Below are 23,212 nucleotides of genomic sequence, written 5' to 3' on the forward strand. Positions count from 1 at the left end.
TCTTGCTGCTCACCTGGTGGGCTGCCAGAGTACATAGTTTGCAGAGGTTTGGCTCCACTTCCTAAGCAGCCTCTGTTGATTTGGCCACACTCTGCTTTATTAGTAAAATAAAGGCTATATTGCTTCTGAATCCTTCAACTGCCCAAAATTCATATGAAAATACATGCTGTGGGAAACATTACTGCAGTCTGTTCTTAGAACTTTACTGCTCTCATGCCAATTTGAAGGGATTTTTGTAGATCAAGTGCTCCCTGATACTGTGTGCAAAGGTATTCTGGAAGCCCTGTGGTGGGCAGCAGATGCAGTGGGCAGCTTTTGTCCACCTGGACTGTGATCCTGGTGTATTACTTGCAGAGATTTAATAGGACTGAGCTTACAGGCTCTCTCTCCATGCATGCTTTACTAGCTGCCTGTTGACAGTTTAGTTGTTGTTGGTAATTTTTTGGCTAAGAAGTGGTAATTAAGGAGGTGTAGATGAGAATCAGGGGATTTTTTTTTTAATGTCTCTTTGATCTATTTAGTGGTTGGAAGAGCTGATGTAAACCAAGCTTTGCTGGCCTAAGAGAGAGAGATGTGTTTGATTATGTGAACTGAAGGCTTTGTGATATAGAAGATAAGAACTGGACAAGTAAATTGCAAAGTGCTGAAACTGTAGCAGTCATTTGTGTGTGTGTGTGTGACAGCTCCCCTGCTCCCCCAGCTCTCCTCTCACCTCTGAGCTCCTGTAACTCTGTGCTCTCCTTGTCCCACCAGTGGATGCTGTGCAGTCTCTTCATGCCTACCCCGTGAACAGCACCTGTGTGGTTTTGATGTGGGCACTTTCACCTCAGATGTATGTGATAACATCTTTTATCATTGAGTGGAAGAACCTTAACAAAGAAGAGGAGATGAAATGGGTGCGAGTTCCTCCGAATATTAGGAAATATTATATTTATGGTGAGTGTGCACTTGAAAAGTGACACAGTAAATGAATTTGTTAGGGAACAGCAAAACATGGAATTACTGAGCTCTCAGATCCCTCCTTCCCCCTCACTATTTCTGATGGCTTTTATGGTAGGGACCAGTGGAACAATTCCTGATTATCATTAGAGGATTGACTGTTGCATTAATAATCAGGTTAAGGAAGAATGAAGCTCAGGAGCTTGTTCATACTTTGGCAATACAATCAAATTAGTTCTGGAATATTGAGTACACCAGCTAATTGTCTAAGTTAATGCATGCATTCCATTTGCATCTTGGCTTTAATCTTAGGAATTTTTTATAGTAGCTCCATAAAGGTGTTAATTCCATGACAGAATAATGCTAGATTATCCAGCATAGATTAATAGTTTTAATCTTCTGCTACTAATGGATGTATCTATAAAAGATGGCTTTAATTATTTCCCTCCCTGGGCTGATCTGAACTCTGATACTTGACCAGAGCCTCTTGTGGAGGGTATTGTTTAAAAGCAGGCTCAGAGTTTGGATTCAGAAGGCTGATTTCCTCTTTCCAGATCACTTTATTCTGATTGAGAAGTACCAGTTCAGCCTGTACCCTGTGTTTGCTGGGGGAGTTGGCAAGTCCAGAGCGACGGATCAGTTTGCCAAAGGTGACTTACAGGATCTTTCTCCCTGTTGTTCATGAAATAGGAGCTCATAAAAGTAAACCTGAAATGCAGGAGAAGTCTGGATCTTTAAAAAAAAAAAAAAAAAAGGAAAAAAGTGATCCATAAAGTAATAGAACTATGACCAGTGATCCTAACTTCAGTTACTTGAATTTGAAAGCTTTGTGGGATGGGTTGAATGAGGGACCTGAATTCCCATACTCAACAGTATGGACTTAACAGCTGAGATCCCAGCTCCCTGGGATTCTTCATTCTCCACTTGTGGACTTTTATTTCATATGCTCTGATTTGTTTTCTTCATAGCAAGGGAGCAGTGGGCACCTCCCACAGGGATGGAGGAGTCACCTCAGTATTAAAAATAATCCCTTCCTTTTTCTCTGTTCTCAAGGTAAAGGTTTGTTGATGTGCAATAAAACTGTTTATCAAGGGGTTTTTTGTGTCTTTAAGCTGTTGTTTCTACCATGTGTCATTTTCCTGTTGCAAACTAATTGTCCACTAATTCTTTTACTGCATTTTTATCCAAATTCCTTCTATTTCCAGGTGGATATGAAAGTGGGAATAATGCCAACATCTATATGGTTCTGCCAATAGTTATTTCAACCTCAGTTTTGCTGCTGGGAGCATTGCTGGTTTCACACCAAAGGTCAGTTGTTCCTTGGCACAGGAAATGTCCCAGAAGGTGTTCAGGGGAAGGTGATGCAGCTTAGATGCTGCCTGTCTGCTGTACTGCTGGGCAGGGTCTTTCTGGGAGAGGCTGGGAATGAATTTTAACATCTATTTGTGCTGTATAAAAGGCAGGAGACTCTCTGGGATACAGCACCAAGATTTGAAGTGTCTTGAGTGCATGGCCTTGTTCCTGTGTGCAGGTCAGGCCCCCTGGGCTCTGGTGTCCTTGCACTCAGATGATGAAGTTTCCCTTCAGCCTGTCCCACCTCTGCTGATTAGTGGGCAGGTTAAGAAGTGACGTTTGCTTTGAGGTTGTTCCACATTTAATTGCCACCACAAACTAAGGTCTGAAGTAAAAGCCAATTGAAAAAAGTCCCTCTGAGTTTCATGGAAGGTGGGTTGGGGTCATGTTCAGCACAGGCTGCCTTGCACCTCTGGTACTTTGCAAAACTGCCCCCTGATATGTCACTCCTTTCTCTCTTTCTTTTTTCTATGACACTTGGGCCATCTATAATGTCCAAAGTGATTGTTTCATTGTCATAGTGTTGTGGATAAATAAAACTGCAGAGTTTCTTTTCTGACATAGCACAGGGGAATGACAGCAGCATGGAATGTATGAACAGAACCAACTCCAGCATTTACCTCCTATTTCAGAATGAAGAGGCTGGTGTGGGAAGATGTTCCAAACCCAAAGAACTGCTCCTGGGCCCAAGGTGTTAATTTCCAGAAGGTGTGTATTGCCCTGGTGATGTTTCTTCCCCCACCCCAGGGTCCTGACTGCTCTTTGCTCAGTGCTGGACTCTGTGAAGTGGGCCAGGAGCAGGGACACCTCTTTGGAGGGTTAATTGGTTGCATAACCCTGTAGGTGATGTGCCTGTGGACTCAGGGGCTGCCACCTGTGTATCAAAGGCCAACATCTTTGCTGGGGTGAACTGCCTTCCTGGTGGGCATGTGAACTGGGGCCTGAGAGCTGATGAGCTGTGACAAGTAGGATTCATAATGTTGACTTGGCCATTTTGCACCAGCAAAAAAGGTCCCAGAGTTTGAGAGTGTAATCATTGAGGCAAGAACCTAAATTCAGGCCTGTTATTGCTGAAAGAAAGAGCATCTAGCAGCAGAGGATTTTTCAAGTGTGTAATTTACATTCCCAGCAAAGGTTTCTTTTTTCGTCTTCTATTTTATTTCATTTCAACAGAGAATGGACATTCCTGGGAAAAAAAAATGCCGGCTGAACCATTGGGCCAGCTCCCAGGCCCCTGGACAGAGTGGTTAGGAGATGTTTCTGTTTCTGTTCAGGAGACAGGAAGCACAGATTCAAGACAATGCTGATTTGTTTAAATACAGTGAATCCTGGAAGAAGCTCTGTCAAAAATCTACAAAGCCCTCACAAAAATTAGGAGCAAGTGTTGTGTTCCAGACTTGCTCAGGCAGACCTTGGAGCACCTTCCAGTGCCTGAAGGGGCTCCAGGAAAACTGGAGAGGGGCTTTTGACAAGGGCAGGGAGGGAGAGAACAAGGAGTAATTAAAACTGGAAGAGGGGAGATTTAGGTGAGACATTAGGAGGAAATTCTTGAGTGTGAGGGTGGTGAGAGCCTGGCCCAGGTTGCCCAGGGAAGCTGTGGCTGCCCCATCCCTGGCAGTGTTGAAGGGCAGGTTGGATGGGGCTTGGAGCAGCCTGGGCTGGTGGGAGGTGTCCCTGCCCATGCAGGGGGTTGGGACTGAATGATCTTTAAGGTCCCTTCCAACCCATTCCATGATTCTACGATTTATAGAGGAGTATTTTATCCTTATGTTGTTCACAGCAGAACAGCAGCTTAAAAACCTCATCTAACACAGGTGAGTCTTGCACCTAGACCCCATCTTTCAAGCCTTTACATGTATGTGTAATGTCAAAATAATAAAAATTCCTCTTCATTGCTGAATAAAGTAGTAAATAAAATTTAAAAAGCTTTAGGGATCCTATTTTGAGAAAACTGTTTGAGCACAATTCAAATATTCCACAGGGAAGTTAGTATTAATCCTGCAAATGCTCATGCATGTCTCAGTGACCCTGCTATGTCCCTGGGGTTATTTGCAAGGTGTAAAATTAAATATATATGAAAGTCCAACTCTGGCCTTGGCAGAACTGGGCCAGCAGCACATTTTGATAGGTCTGTGTGTAGCAGCTGGAGTGCAAGGGAATTTTGACTTCAACCTGTCTTAGGTTTGGTAACTGGTTCTCAGCTCAGATTTAGCCTGTTGCTTGTGAGACAAATAAAACCTAGAGTGAGCAGGAAGTCAGAACACATTGCTTGGAATTCCTTGGTTCTTTAGATCCCATTTCATCTGCTCAGCAGAGTTTGGGAACTGGGGACCTGTGACATTGACTTTTCTCCTGAGTTTTCTGCAACTGCTTTGTTGTTTAACACCACGGGTGCCCAACTTACAGCAGGTGTGCAAGTTCTGTGGAAATTCAGTGTCCCTGAGCTTCCCTCTGGAACTGGCAGGCAGGTTTGTGTTGCCTCAGGACGTTGGGTTATGCATTGTATTTGATTAAACATCTGAGGTGTTCTAGGAAGTGCTGCCTGAGCTGACAGATGGTGGCCTTTGCCAAGCAACATGTCTGTGTGCTGTGTTCCATCTCTGCAGGCAACCTGATCTGCATGTTTTCTGGGGCACCCACCTGCATTTATCAGAGCAGATTCTGGGGCCAGGGAGCAGGCAGGGTTTGAAGGAACCATCTCTGTGCAGGATAAACCAGCTGCTGGTTGAGAAGGGCAGAGGTACCAGGAGGTGACAGTTTTGTTGGTTGTTCAAAATCTTCCTGCTAATGGATGGGTCCCTTCCAACTCAGCATATTCTGTGATTTGATGATTCTGTGTCTCCTGTTTGGAAATGCCCCCGTGGCTGGTCCAGAGTGGCTGGAGTGACAGAGCCAACCTGTGAGAGGGAAGGGACTTTGCAGGTCAGTTACTAGGGCCTGATGGCTCCAGTGTAGTAGCAGCCCACAGCTCTTTGCAGTAGCTGCTTGATTTGAAATGCAATTATGGAGATTATTTTGAAGACTAGGAGGGATTTGGGTGTGCAGGTTGTTTTCAGTGTGGGAAGGTGATGGGGCTTGTGTGGGGCAAGTAGAAAGCAGCTGGAAACCTGCTCACCAGCTTGGCCAGCAGGGCACAGACACCCCTGCAGCTGGTGAGACTGAGGCAGGAGCTGAAGATGTGCACATCACTGCATCCTTGCTGTAATTGTAGCCCAGTCTCAGTGTTTTGACATGTTCCTGGTTGTTTTGGCAGCTCTCCTGCTGTGAGAGCTGGTTTGCTGCTACACACAAGATCTGTTTGTATCTATTTGTTTTGTCTTGGATTCATTAGGAAATGTGTGTTTCTCGAGTGAGTTTTCCTTTGCAGCTGGGAGTTCTGGTTTTGCTGGCAGTTCATCCCACTCTGTGTTTGAGGTGCATCTGCACCAGGCACAGCAAAGCATCTCCCTCTCCAAAATAAACCTGTGCTTCTCTTCATGGAGTTGAAACGTGCAGCTGCTGTGCAGGTGGGAATGCTCTGAAGATACTGCAGAAAGGCTGAAATGGCCCCTAAGTAATACAGTCCTAGCAGGGAAAGTTAGTTTAGTTGACATGGAAATTATTAAGTCTGTTGCTTATATGGTCTAAATGAAAAAAACAAGGACACCTAAGGCTGTAAGACCTTTGTCTTGCAAAGCACTTGTGTGTGTTTTTAGTGGTATTTGCATTTTATTGTTCTTGCTATGAATGGGACCATTCAGCTGCTTCCATCTCAGCCGAAATGATCCACTGGCTGGAGTGCTGAGCCCCTCACTGAACCCTTGCTCTGCAGCCCTGCCCACATAGGCAGGTCCTTACTTGTCTGGTCCCTCAAGTCTTCACCTACACACAAAGAGGAAATGTGCTTTGGAGGATTTGCAACAAAACACTCTCCCTAGAACTGTGAGGGTTTTGTCTGTGATCCTTCAAATCAGTAGCTTCACACTTAGATCAAGCTGTGAAATAATAGCTGAGCATGAAAATCTCTCTTTCCTTCTAGCCTGAAACTTTTGAGCATCTCTTGATCAAGCACCCTGAAGCCATGTCGTTTGAGCCTCTCCTTCTGGAACCAGAAATAGTGCTGGAAGACATCAGTGTCACTGAAGTGTTGAGAAAAGAAGACACAGCAGACTTTTTGGCAGTGGATTCCATGTTTGCAAAACCCCAGGACTCGGAGCGTGACTCCGCTTGCTCCAGCAGCCATTTCAACTGCAGCAGCTTCTCAGAGTTCTCCCAGGATGATGGAACCAGTGGAGACATCTCCAGGCAGACAGATATTAAATATGCTGCTGTTATCAGTCACTCTGGATCCAGTGGGCTTTGTGAACAGCAGATGAACCCAAGGAGTTGTTTTGATAGATGCCTCTTGGCTGAAGATTCCTTGGGTCCAGGCACCTTCTCGAGTAGCTCCTGGGAGGTGGGAAATGGGACATTCCTGGTGCTGCCTGATCCTCCTGGCAGGCAGCCCAGCAAGACTCCTTCCCTTGTTTCTTCAGAGGGATTTTCAGAGCCTTCAGATCAGGGTGACACTTTCCCAGGGGACAGTCCTGAGAGGAGCCTGTACTACCTCGGGATAACATCCCTGGCAAAAAGAGAGAGTGACATTTTCTGGACAGACAGCTCCAGGGGGCTGTGTCAGCTCCACACAGCCCATCTGCTGGCAGAGGGGGGTACTCTCCAGCACTCCCCACCTCATTTAAACACCTTCCTCCAAAGGAGCCTGCAGTATAAAGCTGTGGTGCCCTACGTGCCACAGTTTCAGATGGCTGCTGCCAAGGGGCAGGAGACCACAGAGAAAGCCTCAGAAGTCATGGCTCCATAATTTCAGGGTTCTATTGGCCTTGATAGGTTCCCCTGTTTTCCCTCCCCTGACTTCTTTTGGGAGCTCCCCTGTTTTTGGAGCTGGGTAACTGGTTCTATATCCAAGTGCCAGGATTTTTGTAGGAAGAAATTCCATTTCTCGACCTAATTTTCCAGATGTGGGGCCTTCCTTTAGGGACCTGCATTCAAATCAGCCTCTAATGCCAAAGTCTCTCTTGTTGGTGCCTGTTTGGGCTAAATCTGAGCACTTGAAATTGGCCCCCGTGCTGTGGGTGTTCAGGTGAAGGGAGGAGGTCCAGGCACAGCCTGTGCTCGTGCTCTGAGTGTGTTTCTGCTCCTCAAACACCCCCAAACTGTGTGGGAAGAGCTTGTCCTTGGCTTGGGGCTTGTTTGGGGACCAAAGGTTGAGAGAGAAAGGAGAGACCTAATGTGGAGATGGCAATATGTGCATGGGTGGTGTTTTGGGGGAGAAAAGCTTGGAGAACCTTGGAAGAGGGGAGATTTAGGTTGGACATGAGGAGGAAATTCTTCAGTGTGAGGGTGGTGAGAGCCTGGCCCAGGCTGCCCAGGGAAGCTGTGGCTGCCCCATCCCTGGCAGTGTTGAAGGGCAGGTTGGATGGGGCTTGGAGCAGCCTGGGCTGGTGGGAGGTGTCCCTGCCCATGCAGGGGGGTGGGACTGGATGATCTTGATGGTCTATTCCAAACCAAACCAGTCTGGGATTCTAGGAATGTGGCTTTTCCCTGGGAATGATGTGGGGGACAGACTGAGTTGACCTGGATGTGGTGCAGCCACTGGGCCCCCAGGACTGGCCAGGTCTTTGTGCACAGGGATCCACTGGCACTGGTGGGACATGGATCTGCTGTACAAATACCAAATACATTTGTTAGGCTTTTTTTTTTCCCCTCCAAACCCATGATGGATTCTTAGTTACCTGACATTGTGTTGAGCTGAGCCTGTGGCTGCACAGATGATCCACAGGAAGAAGCAGCAGGACCTGGTACTTCAGCTGGTGAAAGGGAGGCCCTGATCAATGACAGCAAACTTGTGGCTGCTGTTCTGGAGTTTCTTTTCTATTAAAATTAAAATATGGCTCAAAGAGCTGTGGGAGAGGCTGGGAGGTCAGAGATAGATGGATAAAACACTCCCTGAGGAAGTGCCTGTTCCAGCAGCTAAAGGCTTGTGTTACTGCAGGAGGAGAATCAAAATCCCTGTGGCTGGGTTAGCTGGGAGGTGTTATTTGGATAAAATCAAGTACTTGGGAGTAAAATGGCCACACTTTTGTTGCTGGACACGAGATGGATGGCACTGCTGTAAAACTGACCTCTCTTCCAAACCCCTTTCCTGAGAGCCCCTCATGGAAAAGGCAGGAGTTTGATCCAAAGCTCCTGTATTTGGGGTCAATTTGCCTCCACTGAAAAGCTTCAGATGGGAAGAAAACTAGCTCTGGCATCTCAGCTGTATTTCTGGGATAAGAAGGGAAAGAAACCCCCACTTATTTGCAAGCCAAAGATATTTTTGCTACTTCATAGTTGGTAAATATTTTTATATATCTGCCTTTTCCAAGACCTGTTTGGAGGCACTAAGAAAGCAACTCCATGGTCTATTCCAGAGCTGAGGTGATACCAGACCCTGTGTAGGCCATTAAAAACAAAAGGGCAAAGCCCAGCAACAATGGCAAATAGCAGGAGAGATGTGGAAAGAGTTTAATACCTTAGGGATAAGAAATCCTGTGGAGCAGAAGGGACCCAAGCAAGTATTTATCTGCACTTTGAATTTAAGATGAGCTTTACCAAAAAAAGCCCTTTTCCTCAGCAAGCTGCTGCCCTGGCCCTTGCTGGGGGTCTCTGTTTCTGCATGTTGAGTCTGGCACATCATCTAATGTCCTGCTTTCACCAGTGTTACGTGTGGTGGGCATTAAAACATCTTTTGTGTAAGTATCCAGAAGTCTTTGTCACTTCAAAATGGATTGAAGGCTGCAGGGACAAAGCTGGAAGGGTTCCTGGAAGGCTGTGATCAGCACCCATGGGAAAGCTGATCTCAGGATTTGGCTGAAAAACCAGAAATCCACTTCTGCTGGCAGGTGAACATGATGTGGCACAACCTGCAGGGTCCCAGGAGTCTGGGGACCAGGCTGGGTCTGGATTCTGCCTCTCCTGGTGGTTTATCCACTGGATCCAACACCCCCTCGAGTCTGCCACTGGGGGAGGCTCCTGCAGGCTGCCCACCCCCCCAGCTCCCACCACAGGGACCCCTGCACTGAATTTGGGGTGGAACACGTCAGTTCCTGCCCAGCACCCTCCTCCTGCCAGCCTGGGCTGGGAGCTGAGCTGTTGAAATGCAGCTTGGTGACAGCTGCCACAGCCTGCCCCTGTCACCTCCTGGGGGGAGGACAGTCCCCTCCGTGCCCCTGCAGCACTCCCATCTGCTGGAACTTCTGCCTGGTGGGAAGGGGAGTGCAGTGCTCTGTGGATGAGGTTTGGGTTTCTTGAATTACTCTGTCCAGAAAAATTATTCAGCTGAATTTTGAAGATCCTTTTTTTTTCTGAAGAAAGGAAAAGCTCACATTGATTTTACTATACAAAGTCCTTCTCCATAGCTCTGTAAGGACAGGAGAACCTTGGCACTGAGGAGCTGAGGCAACCAGCAAAGGCTTTCCTGGGAACGTGGGGAAAGAGGGGAGTTCATCCTTTGTCCCCCTGTCCCACAGAACTCTTGCTGCAAGGGCTGCTCTCTTGAAAAAGTAGTGCAGGACATTTCCCTTGGTGGGAGCTGCAGACATCCAGGTGTTGCCACCTTTGGGAGTGCAGCCTGTCCTCCTGCCTGCCCCTCTGCCAGCCCAACCACGGTGCTTTCCTACCAGCCAGGGCAAGTGCTGCTCCTTACAAACCCAAACCTCTTCTGCTTCAGCAAAAAGAAGAGATTTTAAGTATAAATATTGCAGAACCAAGCACTTCAGTCCCTCGGGGGAGGGACAGAAGCAGCCTCCACACCACATCTCCCACCCCTGGGTTTCTGATGGCACAGGTCACCCCAGGTCCCAGCCCCTGCTGCAGGGCAGGACATGACTGGACGAGTTGACTCAATAAAGACTTCCTGGCATTTTAATCCATATCAAATGGACATTCAATCCCCCTCTTCACCTTTCTTCCCTTTTTGTATGAAGCCAAAATCAGCATATCCTGGATCCACCATCTGCTGCCTCTGCCCTGGGCTCCGGTTACGGTTCCAGCTCTGGCTGCTCCCCCAGCAGCACCTTGGGGAGGGGAGATGAAGAGCAGGGCTCAGATGCCACCTTCTTTTCTCAACATTATTCTTCCCCCCCCCCAACTTCAGGTCAGTTTGTTTGTTGATCCAAGGTGACCACCACTGCCTGTGCCATGTTGGGTAAGAGCCTTTCATGCTGTGTTTACAGAGGCCCCCCAGGGGCTGGTGGTGAGGGGACAAGGAGTGATGGGTTAAAACTGGAAGAGGGGAGATTTAGGTGAGACATGAGGAAATTCTTTAGTGTGAGGGTGGTGAGAGCCTGGCCCAGGCTGCCCAGGGAAGCTGTGGCTGCCCCATCCCTGGCAGTGTTGAAGGGCAGGTTGGAGGGGGCTTGGAGCAGCCTGGGCTGGTGGGAGGTGTCCCTGCCCATGCAGGGGGGTGGAACTAGATGATCTTGAAGGTCCCTTCCAACCCAAACCAGTCTGAGATTCTACAGTCATCATTTCCAGCTGGTGAGTGTGACTGGAAACACCACTTTCTACCAGTGTCAGAGGAATTTTGTAATTATTTCTGTGATTAAAATGCTTGTTGTTGGTGTCAGTGGAGGTGTTTGCCCTGCCCTGGTGTGGTGGCCACTCCTGCCCCTGGGGATTTCCTGATGAATTCCATCAATGACCTGTGAGTTGTTTGGTTTTTTTTTTAATTGGGAAAATCTATAGAGTTTCACGGGGCAGTTTAATGGAACTGGGCCTTGAGGAGACTGGAGTTGCTGTGTCATTTCTGTCACTGGAAATGGGACACGCTGGTGTCCCCCTGTGTCCTCTGCTCAGAAGAACCCAGGGCAGGTGGCTCTGCTCTTGCTAGGGTGTATGATCTGAAGGGTCTTCTCCAATCTAACTGGTTCCATGGTCCTTCTGTGCCTGCAGGCACAAGACTGACTGATGCAAAGAGCAGATCTCTTGCCCTTGTCCCTGCCCGAATCCCTCCTTCCCTGGAGCAGCTGGCACAGCACGTGGAACCTGCTCAGCATCTGCTCTGGGAATTTCCTTCCCTGCTTTGGGTGAGATACTGTCCCCTGCTGAGATGCTGATGGTCTGGCTGACCAAGGCTCTGCTATGAGCAGCTCCCCTGCCCCACAGGCACAGAGTTCTGGCTGCTTTGGGGCAGCAGTGGTGACATGAAGCCCTGGAAAGCCCAGCTGGGTCTGAGCAGAAGGAGCTGCCAGCAGGAGAGGGGAGCCAGCAGCAGAGTGGGGCTGGCCCTGCACCCACTTGTGCTCCCTGGGTCGCTGGGGGCAGAGGACACCCCCCCTTCCCCCCCAAAACCAGCTCCCTGAGCATCCCTGCAGCTCCCAGACATGGCTCTGACATCCTGTTCTGCTCCCAGCGAGCTCAGCTCTGCCCAGTCACATCCCCCTGGGCCAACCCCCAGAGGCTTGGATGTTACCTCCACAAAACTGCTTTTCTGTAAGAAAATTGCCAACCCCAGGAGCCTGCAGCCCAGCACGGAGCCACCAGCCCCCCAGAGCTGGGCAGGGCAGGAGAGACTCCACTCACCTCCCCAAGAGCTGAGCAGCTGTTTTACCTCCTGCTCTCCCACTGAGCAGGGATGGAGAGGCACCTGACACACCTGGACAGGCTGGAAGAACCCTAGGAACCTCATGAAGTCCAACAAAGACCATGCAAAGTTCTACTCTGAGGAAGAATCCTGCCCCAGCACAAGCACCAAGACTGGCTGGAAAGCAGAAAAGGGCCTGGGGGTCCTTGTGGGCACCAAGCTGACTGTGAGCCAGCCATGTGCTCCTGGGGCAGGGAGTTCCCCAGCACCCTGGCTGTGCTCAGAGCACTGCCCATGTCGAGAGAGGGGATTTAACATGACAGCAGTGATCTACCAGTACCTGCCCAACCTGTGGCTTTGCTGTGGGTGGATGTGCTTATGGGTTCCCTATTGCAGGAGAAGTAACTAAGACGCAGGTTTCTGGTGGGAACTTCTCTAAGAGGCAGGATTCCTGTTCCTCCAGTCTTCCTCCTCCTGGGAAAGCAAGGGGAATTAATTGTGTCAAGGCCTGAATGAAGTCCACGGGCCCTGGTGTGCAGGCAGATCCTTCCAACGTGCAACAACAACCCAGTGAGACCTCAGGAGCTGCCCCAGTGGCCAGATGTGCCATTCCCAACAGCTGGCTGCAGCACTGTGGCTCTCCCAGTGGAGCTCCTGGCACGCAGCCCTGGGAAGACCAAAAGGACCCACCAAGATCATTCCCTTGCAAGAAGAACCAAGCTGGAAACACGTGGTGCCCTTGTGAATGGAAACCTGCTTGGTGCTGGCAGGTGCCCCCCTGTTCACTAATTATCCTAAACAAAAGAAAAGTGAATTGTCTGTGTGAGACTCTAATTAATTGCTACCCATCAGGAGCTTCTTATGCAAGAGCTCTCATCAGCAGAGCAGAGAAAGGCACTGAGAAACTCTCCCTAGGAGATGTGAGAACCAGCCTGGATGGCTTATGAAATCCTGCAGTGTCCTGCTGGGGGGAAGGAGGGGAAAAACAAAGGATGAGAGGAGGTGGAGGAAAGGAGATCCTGGGGGGGCTTTCATGTTGATGAGGAGCCGAGGCCAGTGAGGTCTGTGGGCTGTGTGGAAAAGGTCACACCTCTGGTTGCATTTCAGGGTAATTAGAGTGTCCTGTCTTGTCTCTCCAATGCTCAGAGCCTCTTTGCATAGTCCTAGTTGGGTCCTTCCTGAACACAAACAGAGCTCATTTCCTATTCCTGACCATTCCTTTAAAAACATCCGTGTCCTTAAACACTGAAGACAAATGTGAAACCTTCCAGTGGTACTTTTACCAAGCTGTTCCTCAGCAAGAGAAACTCCTCTGAATATTGGGCCCAACAGCTTGTCAGCTGTGTCACTTGATGAGGAAGAAGGGATGTGAAAGGAGAGCCAAGAACAGACTCCCCACTAACTCTCCCAAATCAAGTTGGCAGGACAGTGCTGGGGCATCTCCACATTGGTGGGCAGGAGACACAGGAAAAAAAAAACCACTTGGAGACTTATTTCAAGCTTCAAACGATGATTAAAGATCTGGCCCAGAAAAGCCTGGCAGTGAAACTGTTTAGTCTTGTGTCTGCCTAATGTCACCAGCAAGTTGTGGAGCCCTCACGGTGTTGTGCTGGAGCAGCTTCCATCCCTCTGCTCTCAGCTGGGTGGGCATGAAAACACCAGCTGAAGAGCTGCTCCTGCCTGCCTGGGGAACCAGCAGCACTGCCCCCCACCCACAGGCAATTCCCTCTGCCTGGAGCAGGAGGAAAGATGGCTCTGGAGAGACCCCTTCCTACAGCTGGTATGATCTGGTGTTGCTGGTGTTTGTCTGTTTTCAGTCCACAGGAGTTTGAAACGTGCTCTGGAAATGCAGGCAACAATTTATTTGGGTCTTGTCTCCCTCCCTTTGGCTCTTTTTCTGACTGGCTGGGTATGAAAACAGATGTAGAATTAGAAGCCCAGCCCTTCTCACTCTACCAGTGGCTGACATCCAGTTTCCTGCCTGGGCCCTGAATGGGTTCTCTCTGAGCCACTCAGAGCTGCCTGGCTGGGGCAGCTGCTCCTCCCTTGTTGCCTCAGCAGGGCTGAACCTGCCCCAGCTTGTGCAGAGACCTCAGTTCAGCTCATCTGAAGAGGTACTTCAATGCAGGTGCTCTTTGTGACCCCTTCCTGGTGCTGCCCAGGGGCACTGCACAGTGACAGAGCCCAGAAACACCAGCCAGGCTGGGCTCAGAGTCTAAGGCAAAGCAGGGCCAAATGGCAGGAAGAAATGGGCTCTGCACAGGAAGGAAAAATTCTGCTTGATGGGTTGGGAAGAGCAGCTTTTCCTCCACGTTTCCTGAGCTGACCACACACCTTCCATGGCTGAAAGAAAACCCTCTGTCCCATTGACCTCATGGCCAGCAGACACAACCAACTGGTCCTGCACTGAGCACTCTGCTACTGCCCAGTCTGTGGGAAAACATGGGGGGTCTTCAGGGAGCAAACAGATAGTGGCCTTCCAGTGCCTGAAGGGGCTGCAGGAAAGCTGGGGAGGGGCTTTTCACCAGAGAGGGCAGGGATAGGACAAGGGATAATGGTTTTAAACTGAGAGAGGGAAGATTTAGGTGAGGCATCAGGAAGAAATTCTTCACCATGAGGGTAGGAAGGTGCTGGAATAGGTTGCCCAGGGAAGCTGTGGCTGCCCCATCCCTGGAGGTGTTCAAGGCCAGGCTGGATGAGGCTTGTGCAGCCTGGTCTGGTGGGAAGTGTCCCTGGTCATGGCAGGGAGGTTGGAACCTGATGATCTTTAAGCTTCCTTCCAACCTTCACCATCCTATTATTCTAAATATTGCCACTGCTGCCACTTATGTTAGCAAAACAAATCATCAGGACTGAGCTTCAAACACACCACCCAGCTCACAGCCTGGCTCTTGTCTTGCCTGCCCCCCAGGTGCTCACAGGTACAGCTGACACTCATTGCTCTGTTGTTTATTCCATCTTGTGCACTTCTGACTTCTTGGTGGATCAGTTCTTGTCAGGCTAAAGCACAGAAGGTTTTCTTGTTTTAAAACTCACTCTGTTTTGTTTGTTTGTTTGTTTGCAGGAGAAATGTAGTGTGGGAAACACAGTGGGAATTTTCTTGCCAATTTGAGATCCTTTTTCACACCCCAAAATACCCCAGTATCAGGGTCTAAAGAAGGGTGACCCAAGTAATCCCAAGATGATGATTCCTAAGGAGAATGATGCCATCAGACAGGGTGAGCAACTGGGAAAAGGGACAAGCATAGGAGTGCCCATAGTCAGGAGAAAGGGACCTGCTTGTCCTGCTGCTGGATTTATCCCAGGAAAAACCCTGCTGTGTCCAGCTGTAATTGCAGCCCTTCCCAGGCATTTTGAGGCCACTCACTCCTCAGGGCTGATCCAAGCACATGGAGAACTGAGGGCAAGAAGTGTGACCTGGTAGGGACCGACCATCTAGATTCATGATGGACTTCCAAGACCAAGTGTCACAGGCCACTTTACAGACATTTATCTAGACACAAATTTGCAGACCAAGACCAGAAAAAGGAGCCCAAAACTGCAGAAGTGCCTGATTCATCATGTGCAGGAGTGGGAAAGGTGGGAGGAAACTGCTGTGGATGCCTGATGCTCCTGAGAGTGACCCTGGGGTGGTTCTTGTCAGACAGCAAATCACTTGGCAAGGCACAGGCACCTGTGAGAGTGGAAAGGAGGGCCCTGACCAGCCTCACCTGGGGCCTCCACCCACAGCCCTGCCAGGGGCTATTTAAGCTCAGCCCTGGGGCCTCAGTTTCTACCTGAAGCACTTATTTGTGGTTCCCTCAGGGTAGTGCATGGCTATGGATCCTCCTGACTCTACCTCATGCCTGCCTTATCACTCTGCACCTGCCTGGGAGGTGCTTCCTGCAGCTGCTTTTGCTGGACCTGGTCCAACCTGGGCACTGCTGCCCCCAGAACCTGGAGACAGAGGCTTGGAAATCTGCCCAGAGGAATGGTGAGGTAGTGTGATCTGTGTCAGAAAAAAACCTGGGCATAAATCTCACAAAATGCATTAGCTGGGGTTTAGGTGTGGTTTTTTTTGTGTGTGTTTCTTGTTTTTTGGTGTTTTTTTTTTCAACCTGGGCACTGCTGCCCCCAGAACCTGGAGACAGAGGCTTGGAAATCTGCCCAGAGGAATGGTGAGGTAGTGTGATCTGTGTCAGAAAAAAACCTGGGCATAAATCTCACAAAATGCATTAGCTGGGGTTTAGGTGTGGTTTTTTTTGTGTGTGTTTCTTGTTTTTTGGTGTTTTTTTTTTAGATTGGTTAAAATGGTTCCTCCCAGGCAGCTGTAAGAAAATGGTGTGTAGGGCAGACTGGGTGAGCATCTATCCAGTTTGGGTTGGTGGCTTGTAAATATCCTGCCAGCAAAACTGCTGTGTGAACAGAATCATGGAATAAGAGAGGTGAGAAGGGACCTGAGCCCCCTGCTCAAAGCCAGCTCAGCTGGGGAGGCTGCCCAGGACTGTGACCAGTGGGGTTTTGGTAGTTGAAAAAGTTTAAGGTATTATTTTCCTCTGTGGAGAACTGGTTGTGCAGGAATCATCACTTGGGATTTCCACAATGGATGTGGGAAGAGAAAGGCCCCCTAAGAGAGTGGGTAGAAGCCTCACTGAAATGTGTGGTTCTGTGTTAAGGATAATGAACTTAAGCCTGTGTTTCATGGTAGTGTTGGGCCTTTAATATTTATTTCAAAATAAGCTTGTTTTCCTATTCCATGTAAAATACTAGAGTTTTGTTAAATTAAGTGCCTGGATTACTGGCCTTTCACAAAATCAAATGTTTTCCAGCAGATGATGGATGGCAGGGTGTGAGTTACCTGATCTGTTACTTGTGATCAGAGCAATGTAGTAGATGGTTCTTTAGCTGGTTCCTTCATTGGACACCAGGGCCTTTCCAGCCTCAGCTCTTATGCAAGACAAGAGCTGAAAAACATTGTTAGGGGCTGTTTTTTTTCCCAGAATTCATCAACATCTTGCCAACAGACCAGCCCTCCCTCCTACAGCTTTATAAACTGGGTTGGAGGTAGCAACACTTGGGTTTTAGGCTGCCAGCCAGTGGGTCCTCACTGCCAGGATCAGAATCGTTCCTCAGCAGGTTTCTCTGCAGGTGTCAGCTCTGACCCCGACCACCACTTTCCCCTCTGGCCCTCTCAGGGGTTTAGATGTTCACAGAAGTCTCAGCTGAATGAATCACCCTGTGGCTGACAGGCTGGGCAGCTCATGCTGGGTGGCTGAGGGGGAGGAAGAGGAGGGAGGTGCGTGCACTGAGCTCAACCAGGGCTGTGGAGAAGCTTCAGCACACTTGCTTGGAGGCATAAACTTCTGCCTTTCTCAATATTTTGCTTCAAAGGGACCATCTTGTCCTGTCCTCCCTACTAAAACCAGAGCCTGAGGTGAAGGTGGAGCCTTCTGGGCCTGTTGGTTAAACCTTGAATGGCATCCAAGGGATCACCCAGCTCTTCCAAAATGGGGCACCAAATCATCCCCCTTCCTGCTGGTAAATTTTCTGCTCTGTTACATGAGTTTCACAGGGCATCCAGTTCCTTTCCAGCTGATTTCTGTGATGATGCCCCAGGGCTAAGAATCCCCCTGGTGCCCAGCCTGGAGAAAACCAAAAGTCTGAGCCATCCCAGGAGATGCTGATGATAATGTTACTTTTGCACTGAAACGTCGTTGTCTTTAACCAAAACATTCTGGTTCTCTTTCAAACTCATTTCAGAGGGAGAAATCATTCAAGGAATTATCCTCATTGGCTCTAGACTATGACAAACACCTTTCCTGCTTCCCATCTCCTGGCATCCTGAGTGCTGCAGGGGACACCTGCTTGCTGGTGCACAAAGGGGCTGCACATCACTCCTGGCTTTGCTTTAGCAGGCTATGTTGAAAGCTACATTCCATTTTGGAAGGTGTTAAAATCAATAGCATGAGGCTTAGTAAGCTGCTGCCCTTCCCATATGGAGAGCTGGCTGATCTTTTCTGGGGAAAGAGGCTGTTGGGTGGTGGGGCTGCCAGGATGGCTGTATTTATCTGTTTCCCTGATTTGGGATTCAGTATCAGTCTTATCATCCATTCCTGAGAGCAAAAAGGCTGACTAACAGCCTCCCAAGTGAACTTTTGAAGGGCTGGGAAGTGCATCCTTCCCAGCACAGCCAACTGTTCTGTGCCTTTCTCACAAACAGGTTTCTAATAATACTACAAAGAAGAGGCAGAGCCTGCCCTGCTCCTTGTCCATCTTCCCTCAGTCTGTCTTCTCTCAGCTCTTGAAAGCAAGGGCAACAATTCTAGCATTAACTGGGGGGGTAAATGTCACTGCTTGACAACAGGAGTGCAGAGAGCAGCTGTTTCACCCCACTCCATCCCCCTCTCTTTGATACAGATGAGCTTCTTCAGCTATTTCAGCTGTGGTGGAAGGACAGAGATGGGAGCACAAACATTCATTAATTCTGCCCAATGAATTAATTCATTGATCTCTTACACTGTGCTGGGCATTTGTTTCCTTGCCCTGTTTCCATGCTGCCTATTAATCTCTGAGCAGTCTGCAGCCTCCCATCAGTTTTCTCACTCAAATTCCTTCTCCTGGCACCAAAACCTCTGTGGAAGAGGAGACAAATGACAGAGCCATTTGGGTGTGATGCCCTGAGGGCAGGGAGGAAGGATGACAGTTGTGGGGTGAGGTACTGGCTGCCTTCTCTGCTTGGTGTTGGCACTGCCAAGAAATCTCCTGATCTTCTCTGGAAAGAGGAAATTTAATTTTTTTTTGGGGGGGTGGGGAGTGGAAAAAACCAAGAACAAACCCAGAAGATGGTGCAAAACACCTCAAAACAGGAACCATCACCTCAGTGGAAGTTCTGGTGTGCAGTGCCTGTTGGGGAGAGTGGTGCAGGGTGTAGGACCTGCAGGAACCAGGACACCCTTCTGCCAGTGATGTCCCTCATGGTGCAACTCCAACCAGCTAACCAGCAGAGACTGGGGGAGAAGTAATTTCACCTCAGGGACAGAAAACTCTTTCTTCTGGCAGAGGAGTAAGGGCTGTGCTCCCCTTTGCTTCCCCTTAATTCTAGCACTGCCCCTCTCAGCCATCCTCATTCAAAACACGTTTATCAGGAAGCATCTCTCCTTGTGACTGTTTTGACAGTCCTCACTGAAACCATTTATTCTGTCCTGTACAAGCTCTCCTACCACTTTGATCAGATCTGAGTACACTCAGCAAAATTACTAACACCTGCCAGGTTATTCTTTCCTGTTTCCTCAGGAAAAAAACCATGGATGTGATGGTGATAAGTGGGACTTTTACCCCATCCTCTTTAACATACACATTGCTCTCTTTTTTAATGGAGAAAGCAAAGGTCAAGAAATGTCTGCTTCACATTGAAGCAGTAACTGGAGACATGTTTCCTACTGGTACTTCTTGATCTGTTCCATATCCTCAGATTTGGTCCGGAGACAGTTCTGCTGTCTGACCACCAAGCTGCACCACCCCTCCACTGCCTGCCTTTCAGGGAGGTGTCAGCAACACCTCCCACCCCTCTGGGCAGCCTTTTTCCACGGTGGGCTTCACTGCAGGGAGGATGAGGAAGGATGAGGGTTAGGGATGAGGGAGTGTCCTGGTTTGAGGATGAGGAGGATGCAGCTCAGGAGCATTTTTGGATGCATTGCAGTATGAGCTGCTTAATTTCACCTTCCCTGTGCCAGGCTTTGCTACAAGTATTCAAGTTTCCAAGAGGTTGTGGGAAAGCCAGAGAGCTGTGAGGAGAGGAGCATCATTTGAGCCTGCAAGGTAGTAGGGCCCAGGTCCTCCTCCCCTGAGGGTGAAGCTCTGCTGCCTGTTAGCAGGCTTTGGAACTCTGTCAGTCTTTGAATCGTTGGCTCCATCAGGATAACTGATGTTCCTTGTTGCCAAGGAGTTAAAAAGATAGGATGTGCTGCTTGAAGGCTGTGGGGGAACTAAGAACAAGGTTTGAATTCTCCAGTCACTGTTGTGTGGAAAATTAGGGTTTCTTGTAGTCATCTGAGGGCTTTGTCCTGCCATAACTTAGAGATGTTCAGTGCTTAGAGTTGAGACATCTCTCCCAAATGCTCCAATGCTCAACCTCAGCCTTAACCACAGAGATTCAATCTAAAATCTAGGGAAGGATTGCTGAACCTGACCTCACTGGAGAGCTTCAGCATTTAATACCCTTGCATGCCAGGTCCTGGATCAGGCTTCTTACGCACAAGGGGAGGGGAAAAAAACCCCAAACATGTTGTTTTTCACTCCCTGCTCCTGCTTGCCATCAAATGGCTTTGCAGCCCAAAGTTTGTAAAAGGCATTGGTGTATTTTGAGGCCTACCTGAAATTTGTAAAAATGCTTGAGGAGTGAAGAAAACACCACATGTAATGAATTTGAAGAGTTTGAGCTACTTGACTTACCAAAAAGTGGATTAAGCAGTGAGTGGATCAGCATGTACATCCTGTAAGTTCTTGGAGGAGCAGGGGAGGATGTGAGAAGCAGGGTTTGAGAGCTGGAGTCAGACCAGCTCAAGTTGGAGTGCTCATGCTTCACTGTCACCAGTGAGCACCCCGAGTGGTGCCTCCTGTCCTGCCTTCTGACCTAGGCTGGGTGACTCTGGGAGGCAGGATTTAATCAAACACCCAATGCTCAGCAGGAGGAAACGGGTGATATATAATGGCCTGTGAAGTACAGAAGGTCAGACTAGATCTGGGGCTGGGCTAGCTTGCCTTGTTGGAGTGCTCATGCTTCACTGTCACCAGTGAGCACCCCGAGTGGTGCCTCCTGTCCTGCCTTCTGACCCAGGCTGGGTGACTCTGGGAGGCAGGATTTAATCAAACACCCAATGCTCAGCAGGAGGAAACGGGTGATATATAATGGCCTGTGAAGTACAGAAGGTCAGACTAGATCTGGGGCTGGGCTAGCTTGCCTCATCTGGACACAGCTGAGTGCCCTATTCTCTCCCAAAAGCCTGTTCTCCATGTGACAAAAATGAAGGTGTTCTCCACCTGAGGGTGATGCTCGGGGCAGGGAAAGCCTGAGCACTGGTGCAGAGCAGGATCTGTCCAGATGCAAACACAACCATCCCCAGCTGGCATGGGCCAAGTCTTCCTCTTTTTTTGGGGGGCTTAGACTTGATAGGCTAGTAAATGCCTGGTAGTGTTTTATTGGTGAAGGATGAGGTGGGAAGTGATAATGGTAGAACACAAAGCATCCTGGCAGTACAGCTTGATGCATGTAGGGAGTCTTTCTGCTGTGCCCTTGTTTGCAAGATGAGGTGATAAAGGAAATAGTCTGTACCCCAAGCCATCATTTGAATTATACCTTTTGCCACTTATCTTACACCTTTTTTTACACTACATGTCCAGAAATAAATTAGCCTTAATTTGGGGGGGAAAGGGAAAACTGAACTTCTGTGGATAATTGTTTTATTTTGTGTATGCTAAAAAGCAATTTCTGTATATAGTAGAACTCTATCAAGCAGTTATTAACTCTTAGTTTTACCACAGCCCAGCTGAATAGCTTTACAGACAATATCCTTTTCCTCTATGATGATGTGGTACAAAACTTTCATTGAATATTGTCCTCCTGCACTGCATAAAGCCTGGGTTTCTCAAGAGTTGGGATGGTCTGTGCTGTGGCTCTGTGGGATATGAGGATGGTACTTGGGCAAGAATTAGAACACAGCAGCCTTCTGTTCAGTTTTCAGAGGCTGTAGTCATTAATCCCTGGAAAAAAAAGTCAAGGCTTTATGTGTCATTCACAAGTAGGGAGTTTAACTCTTAATTCAAGAGGTTTGACAATGAGTGAATTTTATGTTTTGCTGGATTCTGAGGTTTTGGGAGCTCTGGGAGCAGGTTCTTTCAGCCTCTTAAATGCTGCCCCTCAACAGTGGAGACTAGAACCTCCCTCTTTTAAAAACACAAACCAAGTTCTCCACCCCAGCACTCCAGAAACTTGGCCTTCACTGAAGGCATCAAACACCCCAAGATCTTGCAGCGCCGTTAGGATCAGACAGAAGTTCCTACTGTAACGAGCCCACAGCAAGTGAGTTACCCTTCTCTTCCCCATCCTGGGGGCTTGGGGGGGTGTGTGACCAGCTGGTGGCTTTAGCAGGTGGCTGGGAGACCCTTTGGCCATGGCATTTGCCATGTCAGGAGCTGCTGGTGGGGCTCCCAGGAGTGCAGAGCTGTGCCTACCTGCTGGGAATGGCGGGGGCCTAGGGATGCAGAGCTGTGCCTATCTGCCGGGAATGGTGGGGCTCCCAGGGGTGCTGGTGGGGCTCCCCGAGGTGCAGAGCTGTGCCTACCTGCTGGGAATGGCGGGGGCCTAGGGATGCAGAGCTGTGCCTATCTGCCGGGAATGGTGGGGCTCCCAGGGGTGCTGGTGGGGCTCCCCGAGGTGCAGAGCTGTGCCTACCTGCTGGGAATGGCGGGGGCCTAGGGATGCAGAGCTGTGCCTATCTGCCGGGAATGGTGGGGCTCCCAGGGGTGCTGGTGGGGCTCCCCGAGGTGCAGAGCTGTGCCTACCTGCTGGGAATGGCGGGGGCCTAGGGATGCAGAGCTGTGCCTATCTGCCGGGAATGGTGGGGCTCCCAGGGGTGCTGGTGGGGCTCCCCGAGGTGCAGAGCTGTGCCTACCTGCTGGGAATGGCGGGGGCCTAGGGATGCAGAGCTGTGCCTATCTGCCGGGAATGGTGGGGCTCCCAGGGGTGCTGGTGGGGCTCCCCGAGGTGCAGAGCTGTGCCTACCTGCTGGGAATGGCGGGGGCCTAGGGATGCAGAGCTGTGCCTATCTGCCGGGAATGGTGGGGCTCCCAGGGGTGCTGGTGGGGCTCCCCGAGGTGCAGAGCTGTGCCTACCTGCTGGGAATGGCGGGGGCCTAGGGATGCAGAGCTGTGCCTATCTGCCGGGAATGGTGGGGCTCCCAGGGGTGCTGGTGGGGCTCCCCGAGGTGCAGAGCTGTGCCTACCTGCTGGGAATGGCGGGGGCCTAGGGATGCAGAGCTGTGCCTATCTGCCGGGAATGGTGGGGCTCCCAGGGGTGCTGGTGGGGCTCCCCGAGGTGCAGAGCTGTGCCTACCTGCTGGGAATGGCGGGGGCCTAGGGATGCAGAGCTGTGCCTACCTGCCGGGAATGGTGGGGTGTCAGGGGTGCTGGTGGGGCTCCCAGAGGTGCAGAGCTGTGCCTACCTGCCCAGAATGGTGGGGTGTCAGGGGTGCAGAGCTGTGCCTACCTGCTGGGAATGGTGGGGGCCTAGGGATGCAGAGCTGTGCCTATCTGCCGGGAATGGTGGGGCTCCCCGGGGGGGTG

At 49.7% G+C, this 23,212-nt stretch overlaps 1 protein-coding gene across 1 annotated transcript in view; it reads left to right on the forward strand.

The window, feature by feature from the left end:
* LEPR (leptin receptor) overlaps positions 1–7,132 on the forward strand; it is a 27,751-nt gene extending 20,619 nt beyond the window's left edge. Inside the window, exons 14-18 of the mRNA XM_010007978.1 lie at positions 754–936; positions 1,494–1,589; positions 2,145–2,247; positions 2,925–3,000; positions 6,311–7,132. Of these exons, the coding sequence (XP_010006280.1) occupies positions 754–936; positions 1,494–1,589; positions 2,145–2,247; positions 2,925–3,000; positions 6,311–7,132 (1,280 nt within the window). The remainder of the gene's footprint in view (positions 1–753; positions 937–1,493; positions 1,590–2,144; positions 2,248–2,924; positions 3,001–6,310) is intronic.
* The last annotated feature ends 16,080 nt before the right edge of the window (positions 7,133–23,212 follow it).

This window comes from Chaetura pelagica, unplaced genomic scaffold, assembly GCF_000747805.2.
Source record: "Chaetura pelagica isolate M959 unplaced genomic scaffold, ChaPel_1.0 scaffold212, whole genome shotgun sequence".
NCBI lineage: Eukaryota > Metazoa > Chordata > Aves > Apodiformes > Apodidae > Chaetura > Chaetura pelagica.